This window comes from Colias philodice, chromosome 21, assembly GCF_061535455.1.
Source record: "Colias philodice isolate Cphi_HAF_F1 chromosome 21, ilColPhil1 Martin Lab GWU primary, whole genome shotgun sequence".
Lineage (NCBI taxonomy): Eukaryota > Metazoa > Arthropoda > Insecta > Lepidoptera > Pieridae > Colias > Colias philodice.
The window spans coordinates 6,617,485-6,632,924 of record NC_143106.1 but is presented as its reverse complement, the minus strand read 5'-3'; the positions used below and the strand labels follow the sequence as shown (position 1 = coordinate 6,632,924).

At 34.9% G+C, this 15,440-nt stretch overlaps 2 protein-coding genes across 3 annotated transcripts in view; one reads left to right on the top strand and one right to left on the bottom strand.

Moving 5' to 3' along the window:
- Positions 1–8,916, top strand: part of Osbp (oxysterol binding protein) — a 28,293-nt gene extending 19,377 nt beyond the window's left edge. Inside the window, exons 11-15 of the mRNA XM_089708723.1 lie at positions 1,045–1,218; positions 2,529–2,717; positions 3,077–3,219; positions 5,248–5,403; positions 5,744–8,916. Of these exons, the coding sequence (XP_089564849.1) occupies positions 1,045–1,218; positions 2,529–2,717; positions 3,077–3,219; positions 5,248–5,403; positions 5,744–5,939 (858 nt within the window). The 3' untranslated portion in view covers positions 5,940–8,916. The remainder of the gene's footprint in view (positions 1–1,044; positions 1,219–2,528; positions 2,718–3,076; positions 3,220–5,247; positions 5,404–5,743) is intronic.
- A 1,887-nt stretch (positions 8,917–10,803) lies between these two features.
- LOC149478987 (uncharacterized) overlaps positions 10,804–15,440 on the bottom strand; it is a 33,993-nt gene continuing 29,356 nt past the window's right edge. For both annotated transcript variants that reach the window (XM_089708501.1, XM_089708502.1), the window contains exon 9: positions 10,804–15,051. In XM_089708501.1, the coding sequence (XP_089564627.1) occupies positions 14,996–15,051 (56 nt within the window). In that variant the 3' untranslated portion in view covers positions 10,804–14,995. The remainder of the gene's footprint in view (positions 15,052–15,440) is intronic.

The window sequence follows — 15,440 nt, the reverse complement described above, 5'->3', positions numbered from 1 at the left end:
ATGTTTGAATTGCTTCTGCAAGACTTGACAGTACAAAACGGCATTTTTAGCGGAGCACTCGCAGACGTCCGTTCGACGTTTTACGAATACGCAGAGTGCTTGTAATCGATTACGCAAGTAGTTTTTATGAAAGGATAAGATTTTTCGATGAAAATAATCTTATACCTCGGCAAAAGGGGAAACGCCTGCGAGTGTTATCCATTACTTAATGATCTAAGATTCGCTCCGCGCCCAAAACATCATACTCTAAGGGCGTTTGTCCACTACAAGGAATTTTACGGTCCGGCATTCCGATTTTTTACGGTCCGGTATGGCACGCCATTAATCTATATACTAGCTTGTGCACTATACGTAATTTTACTGTCCGACATTTTACTTTTCCTATAAGTAGCTGTAGGTATAATTGTTTTCGAATGCCCACTTGCTTGGATTTTACTGTTTTTACTGCATATGCCAATTGAAAGCAAGCTCTTGTTTTACTTTCTTTTAGTTGGCAATGAGATTTGTGAAGTCGGTATTGTTATTTTATATACATTGACCAAGCATTGACCTATAATTATTATCTAAGTAAGTGTTGGTAAGTTAAAGTTCAAGTGGGAATAGCTTTAGCTCCTCGTCACCGATTAAAATAAATAAGTGAAACACGCATTTTAAATCTCTTACGGAACTTTACTTTTTATTATAACGAAGTACATAATATAATATTTCACCTTCTATATTTTTTACTCGTTTCTTGTAAAATGCAAAAACAATCATTTATGATAGCATTATACCGCCAAACTTCCTTGAACTGTACCGCACTGATCCGAGTAAAGACGGACAGGTGCACAAGCAATTCATCGGTTTTTTCATGCCACACCGGACCGTAAAAAATCGGAATGCCGGACAGTAAAATTCCTTGTAGTGCACAAGCGCCCTAAACATTAAGTACACGTTCGTTAATAAAAACATTTAACGGTTCGATGCCAATCGTTCTAAATTCAAATGCATGCTTGTTCGAAATAAAAAAAAACAAAAAAAAACTAACCGCGTTGCGCCGGTCAGGTGTCGCACCACCCACCGATGGTGGCGCAGTTCTGCGAGGGCGCGTCCGGCTGGCAGTGCTGGCAGGAGTTCACTATGACGAGCAAGTTCCGCGGCAAGTACCTGCAGGTGATACCGCTCGGCGGCGCCTACGCGTACTTCGTCGGCAGCGGCAACAAGTACTCGTGGCGGAAGGTGCGTGTGGGGGGGGGGGCGTATTTGAACATGTCGCCTTATGCTAGGGGATTTTTGCGTTTTTTTATTAATACGGGGAGAGGTACGGAATTTAACATGTGATTTGTTGTGTGTGACATTAAAGTTATAAACATTAACTATGTTGTAAGGAAAAGCTATGCATTTGGACACATAGTTTTCTTTATAGCATTCATATGTTGTGAGGTAATACATGGGAATTCGATGCGTAGTTTTTCTTTAAAATATTGTCGTGACTTTTTATTGGTTACTTGATGTCAAATTAAGGCATAGGGCGACGTTTTCAAATACGTTCGGTGAAACTTTTGTTATATAAAATGTCAGTTTGTGTATGTTAGGTAGCGAGAGCAGGCGCGCTAAATATCAGGCGGTTATTATCAGGTAGGTATAGGGATATTTTTATCATTAATTAAGGCAGGAGAAAGGCTCTTAGGTAAGTTTGAATGTAGGTACAATAAAATACCATAATAATGACAATAAATCGTTCATACATTCAGCTTCATTCTTGTACAATGATTGCTGCTACTAGCTAAACAGTCACAAATCGTTTCTCTTGTTTTGATAATCAAAATTAAACTTTTAATACAAAACATTTTAATAATGCATTGACTGCTTAAAAATACACAGTCAGATAAACCTACACATTTCCCATAAAGCTATTGCAAACCACACTAACTCTTTAGAGCTGACCTTAATATAACTCAGTATTTATACCCATCAAAAAGTATCCCGGAGTACCACAATCGAACAAGTAACTAACAAAGGTAAGTAATCAGGTGCAACACCACCCACCAACCAGCGCCTCTCACTGCGAAGGCGCCAGTGGCTGGGTGTGCTGGCAGCAGTTCTCGGTCTCCAGCTACTTTCGGGGGCAGTTCATCACGATCACACCAGACGCGGAGACCCTGGTGCTGTTCAGACGCTCGGGGAGTAGATATCGGTGGACTAAGGTTTGGGGGACTGGTCATTTTGGATTTTGTAGTTGATTAGACTAGGATATGTTGTAAATTATAAGATGTTAGAAATATTCTTCCCTAAGTGTACATTTGTTTGAGTTGTGCATAAATATTATTTCAGAAGTTAAATAAATCGTTAATTCAATGCACTTAGCTCTTTCAAATTTTGTTAATGTCTCTTAATACTTATTATTCTTTAATCATTGTTATGTCCTTTTTATCATTAGTATTATTTATGAATAGTATTGCTGCTTCGATTGGAACTAACTGCCATCATAGTGCAGTATATTGTAGTTACACAGAAATAATGCATGGGAAACATTTACACGATTATAGGTAACGACTACAGTGCACAACATAATAGTGGGCAAGCTGTGGGTGGACAACCACGGGGACATGGAGATAGTGGGCGAGGCGGGCCCGGCGACAGGGTACGTGGCGCACCTCAAGTACCTGCCCTACGGGTACTTCAGCAGGGACACGCAGCGGAAGGTCACCGGGGTCATCAAGGACCCCAACGGCGTGGTTAGTGTTGATTATACTGATAATGTGCAGTTTGGTAGGAATAACAATTTATAAAGTGATATCAATTTTGGTAATTACTTGGCGATAATGATTGATGAATATTTGATGCGGATGTGTTATTCGAAATAAATATAAAATGAGCTCATATTGAGGTATATTTGATAAGCAATTTAAAACTATTGTTATTTTGTTAAAATGTTTTTAACTCGGTGCTCTTAAAGCTTACATTAATGAGTCTTGCAAAAAAATATGAAAAATAGCATTTAAAGCGACTGAGACATTTTTAAAGACCACAAAAAAAACAAAACCGGGGAAACAAACGCCTCTTAAAAGTAATAATGTATTTATGTGCACATTAGCCGCGCTACGTGCTGCAAGGGCACTGGGACGCGCGCGTGGAGGTGGCGGCGGTGACGAGCGCGTCGCCCGACAACACCGTGTGCAAGACCGGCAAGTTCGTGCTCGCCTGGCAGCGCGTGCCCGCGCCGCCCGACGCGGACAAGTGAGCACTACATATATACGATCGCGGGGTCTTTCCGCAGGCCTTCACAGGCCTCGGGGTAACTGTTCGGGGCGACGGCCCCGAACAGTGGTGGCAACGCCGCCTGCAACTACAGGCGGGGCACTGGGTGGGACCTAATGGTCCGAGGTGTCGTGTCCGGGAGGTGTCCTGCTGCAGTGCGATCGAGCCCGCGTGTATCGCGGGCGATCTGCTAGCTGCTGCAGGGAGGAATGTCCGTGGGTGAAGCCACCCGCCGCTTAGCGAGGTCGAGCCCGCCGGCAAGGGGCCGGGGGGCGCCCAGCCAGCGGCGAGGAAGCGGTCGTGTCCTAGGAGACTAGGTCACGTGGTAGGCCTCTTATGTCCGGCGGTCTCCGATGGTATGGCGCGATGCCCTGCAAATCATCACGCTAAGACCAACAAGAGCAGAGCAATGCGGGTGAAACCGCGCGGAATAACTAGTTATCCATATAAAAATACATATTATACGTGAACAGACACAAACAGACACATGACAGATACTAAAAAAATAACACTACGTGCACTCACGAAAATATGATTCGCATACACTGACACGAATATTGTGTTTGCATGCAACAATGCACAGTAACATATACTTATAGTAGAGCCATTTTAATAGGCAACATTTGACAGTTCAACAAAATTCAACAACGTAACCTAGTAACGACGACATAGTATAATATGATATTTCGTTTTGTTAGAACTGCTCATTTGCTTAACTTTTTTCAATTACGATAACATATTTATAATAATAATGACCGATACAAGTAATTTTAGGATTTGATTTTACTGATAAACCATTCTAAACATAATAAACAATTTCTGATTTAAAGAACTGACGTTGCTACAATTTTGTGTCAATAAACCTTTTTTCTTTTTAAATACCAGAGACGTTACTCTAAAAATCGAAATCTGACATCTAGAATCGAATGCATTGATTACTTGGGAATAAAAATCATCATAAATTATTGACATGTGTTTCAAGTTCGATTGACAAATGTTTCAAGTCCGTATCGATTAATTCACTTTAATCGATGTTTTTAAGCAGGTTACCACCCTATGAAGATAAAATTGATAGACGTCAAATGTTGCCTATTAAATTGGCTCGACAATAATAAGTGAGTGCGTGCACACACACACACTCGCATATATGCTACACAGGCAAATACACCACATTCGCGAATATACACACGCTCAGAAAGTCACTCATACTTCATTATAGATGTACGCGCGTGCGTTCGTATACATTGCACTCGTTAGTGACCACATAAACAGATAAACATACATACCTCCATACCTATACATTTAAATTGAAAAACATAACCAGAACGCGCAAGCGTGTAAATACATATCTGATTTCACAATTCACCTAACATAAATAAGCTATAACTTGACACGCTTGGTACAAATGTTTTATTTAGTAAATAAACACATAACATAATATTAAGATATGGACTTATAGTATGGGGAAATGGAGTAAATATAAAGAAAGCTTTTGTATCACAAAAAAAAATGCATCCGAGCTATATGTGGTGTAGGGCCTTTCGAATCATGCAAACCCCTTTTTATAAAACTTAAATTATTAACTTTGCCGTGCCTTTACATATTTGAAATTTGCAAATTTGTTAAAAATAATCAAAGACTATTTACCACGGCTCAAGAAATGTACGGGAATTTACGTCATCCCAATAGATTGATACTTGACCATAAACCTAGAACATCTTTGTACTCAAAAAACTGTCATGCTATGTGTGTTAAAATATATAATAATATTCCAGACGATTTAAAGAAATTGGACGCAAAACAGTTTAAGATATAACTTTATATGTGGTTATTAAGCAAAAATTTTTAAAGTGAAACTTTTATTACATCGTCTCAAACTTTTTGGTCTGTGTAGCGCATGTCGCGTGTATCGCGGCTGCCGAGTAGGTATACCTACTCGGCAGCCGACCGTCAACTTGTGAACTACATTTGAGCAAATAAAGATTTATTTATATGTGCACTATGCAGATGGTACAACTTCACGCTGCTGGCGGCGCAGCTGAACGAGCCGGAGTCGGGCGTGGCGCCGACCGACTCGCGGCTGCGGCCCGACCAGCGGCTCATGGAGGAGGGGCTCTGGGACGAGGCCAACGCCGAGAAGCTGCGCCTCGAGGAGAAGCAGCGGTATAAAATACTAATAATATCAACTTGTTTTACTATATATGAATTCATTTAGAAAGGCTTTATATGTTGTTATATAGTTAAGTTTGATTTAGAAATTTTCAAAAATCTTTATGATGTTTTGGAACATATTATATAGAAATATTAAATTACGAGTTTTCAGTACAAGTAATTAATTTTCGTTTCACCATCTGGGTCCTTGTATATTTTGTAGCTATTATCAGTAAAAGCTTCCTTTTTTCCCATTCTATTCTCGCTCGCTCTTTTCAAAACAGAACTAAAATATCATGAAATTGTAAGAAAAATATATAATTTAGCAATAAAATTGTCTATTCCCTTGCAGTGCGGCGCGCCGGGAGCTCGAGTCGGCCGCGGAGGCAGCAGCAGCTGCGGGCTCGGCCCCGCCGGCGCCGCGCGCGCCGCTGTGGTTCACGCGGCAGGCGGCGCCGGGCCAGCCGCACCTGCGCCACCTGTACAACAACCAGTACTGGGAGTGCAAGCAGCGCCAGCACTGGGCCAACTGCCCCGACATCTTCTAGTGATAGTGATAGTGCACGGCTAGTGTGTGGTGTTGTGGTCCTTCAGACGGAATACGCGTGTTTTGGATGTTTCGTGTACCCGCGCACGAGTTACATCTTACTAGTGCTATATGTGTACGCTGAGTTGATTCTAAGAACAGATGGAATACCTGCACAAGACGGTGGACGATAGAACGGTGTGCTGGATTTGGTCCTTCGAGACGGATACGCGTGTTCTCACATATATACATCGCAAACGATTAACATCTGACTACTAAACTTCAATTTATGCTGGAATGAAATGTAGACACAACTTGTATACGTGTAAAGAACGGATGGAATATTGAATACGCGTGAAGTTTTGGCCGTCTTGTACCTACTCAAGCACGACAATTTACTAGTGCCCTATTCAATGTGGTTGGTCCTTCGAGTCCGATACGCGTATTTTTCAGCTGCGCGCGTCCAATAACATCTTAATTAGTGCTTTACATTGGCGATGAGTTACTAGTTTGGGCCTTTGAAGCAGAACACGCGTGATCTGACATCTTCAGCCGCACACACGAGCGTATAACTAGTGCGGTTTTAATAAGCGCCAGTTTTTGATCAATACGCGGTTTAGTTTGGACAGTTGACGAATATGGCAGCACCTACTATATGTACTATATAGAATTACGCAAACGCAACGGTTCTTTGAGGAGTGATCGGTAACTAAACAGTACTTGTGTAGGTGGCTAAATGTTCCAATATATTCTAAAGGTCATGCGCTGCTACTTTAAGCTCGATACATTCGATACTTTACAAAGATGGTCCCTCGAGTCGACTTATATGTTCCAACTAAGTTATCAGATTTAAAAATGGAAATCTCAAAAAATCCAAAACACGTCAGCCTGTCCCGACATCTACGAATACTGTGGGAATACTATAAAGAGAAAAGTGTAAATGTAAAACAAAATATTTTGACATAAATTTAGTTTTTTTACTAATTTGAATTAATCAAATCTATTGCAGCTTAGCAGATACAAAGTTGGTCCTACTATACTAAAAATAAAACAGCAAATTGCAATTTGCCATCCTACAATAAAAAAAATAATTTAATTTATATAGCCATGTTAATGTATAATAATTGAAATAGGAAAAGACAGCAATGCTTGCATTTAATTCAACATACGTCAAATGACATAAAATGAATAGAAATATTGCTGAAAATATGGAATACAAGTAATGTAAGGTCATAAAAGCAGTATTAAGGAAGTAATCGTTAACATTTCACAACTCAATATTTGCATCAAAACTGGTTCATTAAAAAATGGTTGTGCTTTTGCTTATTTCTAAAATCGATCATAATTTAAAAAAACTTTAATACAAATAATCATACTTTGCTTATTAACTCGTCTATATAAGCTTATTTCAATGTCACTTTTGAATCGTAAAATTATGCGATCCATTTCTTAATTGCTTGTAAATGCAATATTTTGCAGCTAAACAACACAATTTTTATTTATTGTCTGTTTGCAAATGTTATTTTTATACAGTTATCCATCATTTTGTCTATATTTCAAAACTTTTACCTGCGCTGTAACTTTGCGTCTTAACTCATAGGGAAAAATTGTCGAGTGGCGTACTATGACAGCTTACAGATAATTTAAATGTTAATTATTATTTTTTACTCAAATGTAACAAAAACCATTGGAATGTGTTTAAAAATTATATCCTAATATTATGTCATAGTATGCTTGTCCTTTATGCTGCAGCATTTTGTATTTATTCTTGTGCACGTATAATTTTAACATAATATGATTTTATTTTATAAGCATGAGATGTTTATTAACTCTGTGGGTACACCATTGAAACTGGTACTCATTCCATTATTTCTCGTATATTTGTTTAGTTTGCTTTAATTTAAGTTTATAATGTAATAAAAGTAAAATATTTTATTTCTTAAATTATTATTGTTTTTTGAAAAAAAATTATTTTGTAAAAAAACGTGTTCAAATTTTTGAGCCCTTAGCAAAATTGTTGAAATTGATGTAGAAAACAATGTATATGTGTGCAACTAGTTAAAAAATAAATAAAAAATGTCGGGGGTGTCATGGCTTTATGGCCTAATTCAATAGATTTATATTTTGTATTGACTCCTATAAAAAAAATATACAATAAAATTATTTTTTAACAGTAAATACAACGAAATAAACTATTGTATGAAGAACACGTCAATCGGATCAACATCAAACACCACTATGTATATATTAAACTCGCTTTGATAATTAGGACTTAGTAAATTCTTTGCTTTTAAATCACAGAATTTCTCATTATAGTGTAAATTAAATTACTAGTAACATATACGGAAAAATAATAGGTGCTATGAGGGGTGTATACAGTCATTTAGTCGTGTTTCTATTTGTATGTTGTCTAAAATGATTTTTGTTCAAGTTTCAGTTAGTTGCAGTTCACTAAAATCAAATAGAGATACGATATAAATAATGTCATCCTTGTAGGACTTTGAATCTGCTTCCAGTTTTGAACTCAAATTTCACGAGAACTGTTAACTGTTCAACAAAGGTTTTATTTCTTATGTTAATTAATAAAATAAAATGATTTCTTTTTATATTTCTATATTGTAAATAATCACAAATTTATTCCAAAACTAAGCATTGCTCTTGCGTCCAAATAAACAATAAGGTGTATAACAGTTCCGTATTGTTGCAAGGGCGAATATTCAATATACGAAGTCGTTCCTGACAGAACACGCATGCCTTATGGTGGGAGTGACGCCGCGTGACGACGTCAGGTCTCTATCAAACGTCTCGTGTGTCTGTGCCCGGATCTTTGATACCGACTTGGACGAAGTTTAGGATATTTTGTAAGATCTATTACAAATTGTACATTTTTACGTGGATGTAAGATATTTGTTAATATTTTTATTAATAGAATGATGTTTGAATACAAAGCCATAACATCTGTATCATGTTGAGTATAAAAATAAACTATATCGAAAATATTCTTGATTGTTTTATTTACTTTACTATTTGATACTAATCAATGGCAAGGGCAAACAAAATAATGGGACCGATCTACATGTACTTTCTAAACTTAACTTAAAATTTTAGGGTTTTATCAAGTAAAAATCCTACTAAAATTATAAATGCGAAAGTTTATGAGGATGGATGTTTGTTACTCTTTCACGCAAATAATCGATTACAACGAAATTTGGTATGTAGGTTGCTAAAAACCCAGAATAAGGCATAAGCTACTTTATCCCGGAAATCCCATAGGAACGGGAACTAGGTATGCGGGTTTTTCTTAAAAACGCGGGTGAAGCCGCGGGCGGAAACCTAGTAAGAATTAATTATACAAATATGTTATACTGTCATAAAAATAAAATTATAACCGCCTATATATATTATTATATAGATACCTATTAAATTGCACTTTATAAAGAATAATGTCAGAAACAGTCTTTGGGAAAATCGTAAAGGAAAATAAATAAAAAATCGTTCATAGAAAATTTTGTATTATTTATTTAACACATTCATTGAGCTAAGAAATTTTTCAATACAGCAGCGCGACTGACATTCTAGCCGCAATGCGTTTTTCCCACACCGGCGACTGCAAGCAAAGACCCGTGTCGTCCGAGCTGTGGTCCGAGCGAGCGAGCTGTGGTCCGAGCGAGCGAGCTGCTGTCAGACACTGGTTTATTTTCTACAAATTAATAAACAATACAGTAATTAATGCTTGATCATTATTTGCCTTGCTATTCGTGCGAATGTGTTAATGATATAATATAAGAGCGAATGTCTTTCCATTTTTTATCGGGTGCACTTTGGTGAACGTGCATCCGAATATACCTTGATTACGCACTAAACGCTGAGAGATATTTTTAATTCGAACTGCAAAGGAGTGGAATTTCCCTTCCGTGTTTCCTGAAATTTGAGAACTATAATTTTCACCTCTTTAGACAAGAGTGAATATGCATTTCTCAGGACAGGCATGATAAACGTTCGACCGCATCTACACTTACCACCGTGTGATTGCGGTCGAATGCCTGCTCTGTTTTGTATAAAAATAAATTTGAATACGTTATACGGATTGTATAAAAAATTTAATTGACTAAGGACTATCACTATACCAATTTTTACGAAACAAAACTGTATATAGATGTAAGCGTGTACTTACGTAAAACGGCATTACATTTGCAATTCCTTAGAAAATTCATATTTTTCAATATGACCAAACCCATATACATAGTTACTATACTCTTTGACCAAACCTATCCTAGTGAAATTTCGTAACTTTATGCAGGATTCATAGGTTTAACTTTTCATTTCATAATCTAAGGATTTGAACAATGTCTTAGATAGGTAGAAACCAAAAAACAGTGTTTTCGTTAAATTAGACTAATTAATTATTATAGTTCCTACATAGAAAATTTTTCCAATTACATATATTGTTTTTTTAACAAGATATTTATTTATATAAACTTGATAGATTTTAAATGTACACCGTGAAAACACCGATATCAGCACCTGCTTACAAGAAACCGATAACTTAGGATTTAGGAATTTTAAAAAATGTTTTTACTTTCGGCAATCTATAGATTCTGGTTTTTGTATTAAATCCGTTATCCTACTATTGTGTTATTATAAAATTCCTAGCTTGGCTTTAGCTAATTAGCTTCCAAATCTAATTTCTTTACATAAGTGCAACAGCAAGGCGTATTTACAACTTGGTTTAATGCGAATCCAGCGCATTTCACACGTATTTTTTTCTAATAATGAAGCCACCATATACGGTGGGGGAATTTTCTGTGGAAAATTAAAAAATTACTATCCATCCCCGCATACCTATATTTTGTATGAAATGGGAAAATATAAAATAAAATAAATCATCATTTCAACATTTTTATTAAGAAAACGGAAACAGTGAAAAAGTACATAACTGTAAATTGTAGTTGGTTACAGCATGGTTTAGGTATATAATTAAATCATTTACAGTTTAAAAACGTTGCTAAACTTTTACTCTGTTTTAATCAAAATAAAGATAATATAGTAACTTTGAAGGTTAACTCGTTTTTGCATTTTACGTACGTATAAAACAAATACTAGATACATATTATATTAGGTATAAATAAAGACTTCTTTATTCGATCATTAAATATTTTATACATAATAACTATATGAAACAGAGTAAAAATATAGAATCGGGAAAGTTAGGTGTAAATCAGTTAAATTATCCATATCGATATAAAATAAATGTTTGTCATCAATAATTGTCTCAATCCCTGAGTACATTAAAAATAACTAATTGGTGGTTAATGTATTTTAAATAGTGTATAAGTCACTCAGTAAGTATAGCTGTTTTGACACATAATTATTGATAACAGAGAATGAGACGAACAAAAGTTTATTTCCGTTTAATTATTTTGTTTTATACATTTATACTTCGCCCATAGCTTTTCAAAGCGATATCACTCATTCTTACAAAGGGAATATAAATACATACATGAGCTCAAATTTTTCTATTTTTATACATTTTTTATAAACCTCTTTAACACAAATTATTTTAGATCTCAAGAAGTAGAGCATAATAAAAGAAAAAGCTTTGTTTTGAAACATGACATTAATTCCAAGCATTTTATAAAGAGCTGGCGAGGTATGCTTTCCTTCAATAGATACAATGAAGGTGCTTAAGATCCGGTTTCACCACTTGCTGATAAGGTTCCTGATATCGTATTTAACACTTTTTGACGTTAAATTTCTTAAATTATTTGTTGTTGTTTTACTCGAGAGATAGTTAACCAGAACATATCCAGAAGTTGTGAAACCGGCAATATTTTTTTTGCTAAATGGTTGAATTTTTTTTACAAATTACATAAAATTTAGCTAAATATGATACATTTTTAAGTACAAAATAATAACAAAACCAATACTATAAATTGACTATAGTCATTTATTTATTATATAAGATTTCTATCGATTTATATTTATAAAACAAAAAGTAACTTGTATTTCATATATTAAATATAGATAATTAATTTTGGTAATTTTTTGGAAGCAGTACCCGCCAGAGCTCTCGTAAAACTAGCCCTGAGACCTGTTCTACAATAACTAATACCGATCACTTAGTATGATAAAAATTAAAATAGATTTCGCATATATCTATTTACATATTTTACAAGGAAAAGAAATAATAAATTATTTTATTTCTATACCTTTGATATGAGCTTCTGTTCATGAAATCAATGAAAACCATTAACAATATAAAAGCATAGTATGTTACACAAAGTGAGTTTATATTACAAATTAACAGAAATGTGTCTGTTTATAAAAACGAGGTCAACTCCAAACTCTCAAAGCCCTTACAAAAGTTACAAGAAAGTCTAGCATATACAAATGACTTAATAACTTCTTCAAAAATTAAGTGCATCTTTTCTTAGTCTTGTTTTTTTTTATATTTTTATTAAATGCTGGTCTACAAATGTAATAATGATACTTATATACACTGAATGTGTGTGTACTTGCTATATAAATTTAAAAGATCATGGTTCCAATTAATTTAGAAATATCCCATTAATATTACTAAAAATTGATTAAACACACAAGTACATCAACACATTAACGAAATAATGCAAATGTTACCATTAACAATAATTACGAGAACTCACAGACAACTTTTCTTACATTCAGTAAATTAAAAAAGCAAGTAACTCACGCAATGCCTATAATATTAAGAAAATTTTGATACAATGATGTTTGATTAATTTCATTAAATGACATCATGGAATATGAAAAAAACGAAAAGAAGGACATTAATCAATAACTATATTAAATATCAGTTAATATCAAGAATTTAACACCCAAAAAGAAAGGTAGTTTATCTCTCAACACATTTTAACAGCTCATATTATGTGAATATACAATTCAGATGTTTGTTGTATATACAGTTATTTTTTGAACTTGTATTAAATTCAGCTAGCCTTGTAATTAAAAATATTAGAATGATATGAATATGGATACTTTGTGTATTGCATTGTAAATATATATTGCAAAGTTATTCAATTTGTAAGATTTATGTGTGAGATTATGTCACACACGTTAGGGCCGATTTTTCATTAAAATGGTAGTTTTATACATTATTCAACGAATAAGTTTTATCCAAGCATTGAAAAATCGGCCCTTAATCAAATAATTTTATTTATTAATCTTAGAGTATTTCAGTTCCCAAAGTTTTGACACAATTGAAAGTGTTCCCTGGAAATTCCTAGGGAGAAGTCATAGTTATATGTAAGCTCAAATTTTAAAATCGCTACAATGCACATTTAAATAAATTTGAGATGGATAGGGTTAAACATTAATTTTCGGGTATACTATTTATAAAATCAGCTCATCTTACGTTAAAATGGTTCTAAGAATGTGTTAGAAGTAAAATTCTTAATTACGTCTACACAGAAATACGAATGTATGAAATATATAATATAGTACGACAAGTTTTTATTACACACCCATTTATAACGACAAACTTGATATTAACCTTAGGATCGATAGGAAAGTAAAATCAAGATATGATGTACTTAAAGTCCTTTGCGAGACTTATTAATGACTGAGCTTTATTTACATAATTTCACATTTAGGTATTATTCTATGCTTACAATAGACATTAATAATTTATTTTACGACATATTAACACGATTTAATTACTAGGACATACACTTTCGACTACATGAACAAATTTTTTAGCAATCAATAATATCTATACTTATAAAAATAATATGTTTCTGACAAACTGAAATATTTTCCGACTAGCTTTCAATCGATAAATAATTAACTAATCAGTAACAAGTGTATTTAACAACTGAAAATTATTCTTCAAGTAGAACTGTAGACACATCTATTTTGCCAGGTTATAAATATATTCCAAATATATCTTATATAAAATGAGAGGTAATGTTTAAACATTGAACCATTAAGATTAAAAAATTGAAAACATAGGCAGTATCTTTGCTTTTGATGTTTGAATTTCTGTAAATAACATAGAACAGGGATCTTGCATACTTTGTGTACAATTATTAATAAAGTGGAATACTTGTCGCCTTAGGCTGCACAAACGTTACATTACATTTAAGCACAATGTAGTAAAAAAACCATAATTTATTTTAATTATATGATGAGACCCACAACAAAAAGAAAACATTTTGTAGAAACATTAATTATACAGTAAAATTAATGTTTTAGGAATATTAGCAAACACAGTGGGAAATATAGTATAAATATGTAGTACATATTTGTGTGACAATAAAATGAACTCTTACAATTTAAAATGTGAATAAAACTTTTTGTATTATATAATATGTATCATATATAACACTATATAAACCAAACTTTAGTATAAAATAGTAAAACTTAAAAAATACATAACAAAATAAGATACAAGTAGCTAATATAGTTAGAGAGACCCTATATATAATTGTGATTATATAACAAAACTCAAGCAAAATAAACAACATAAGCATGCTTTCAAATAAAACGAAAATGTCCATCAGGCATTTCTGCCTGTCCCATAAAAATTAACAATAACCCAGCACAATATGAGCTGAATTCAGCCATCATAGAGGTTTAGCACCTGTTGCATTCCCTCCCAAGGCGACGCTTCTAGCCGAGATTTCAGTAGACACAGAAAAGGAAATGATTAAATGCTCCAAATAAGCTCTTGGATCTCTAACACTTATTTACAAAGCGAAAAGGAAAGTATTCACAGCGACGCCACACTATGATATATTTTTGGATTAAAAGCGAAGTCGCAAACGTCGAGGCGCGGCGCGATCGCACGCAAGCGAAGCTCTTATTGCACAGAGGATCACTTCACTAGATACACTTTAGCCTTCCACACTGTACACTGTACTCGACACTTCGAAGCAGAACATTGACACGCGGCCGCGGCGCCACTGCGTACACTGCGTACGTACAATGCGCGCGTACTCTGCGCACGAACACTGCGTACGAATAGTTCAATCGCGTGTACACTACACTATAGTCTGTTGGGCTCGCACTCGCTGCCCGAGCGCTGCGTGGCTCAGGGCGCGGCTACTCGATGAAGTAGCGCACCTTGCCACCGCCGCATCGCACCACGTCCTCCCATGCTGGAATGTATTTAAATTGATCAAAATTTTATATATTTTGTTTATAAACAAATACATATAATCTATCAACTTTTAACTATCATAGACTGTTAAAGTAAGTTAGTAGGGTGATTTATAATTCATAGACTTTTTAATTATACATATTATATGACTGGCCGGTTGGCTTGGTTAGTAGTGGCCCTGCCTTCCAAGCCAGAGGTCGTGGTCGTGGGTTCGATCCCCACCCGGGGCAAATATTTGAGTGATGAACGTAGATGTTTGCTCTGTGTCTGGGTGTTAATTATCTATATAAGTATTTATTTAAAATTATATATGTATGCATATCAGCCATCTGGTTTCCATAACACATGCGAAAGCTTAGTATGGGATCAGATCGTGCCGTGTGTGAA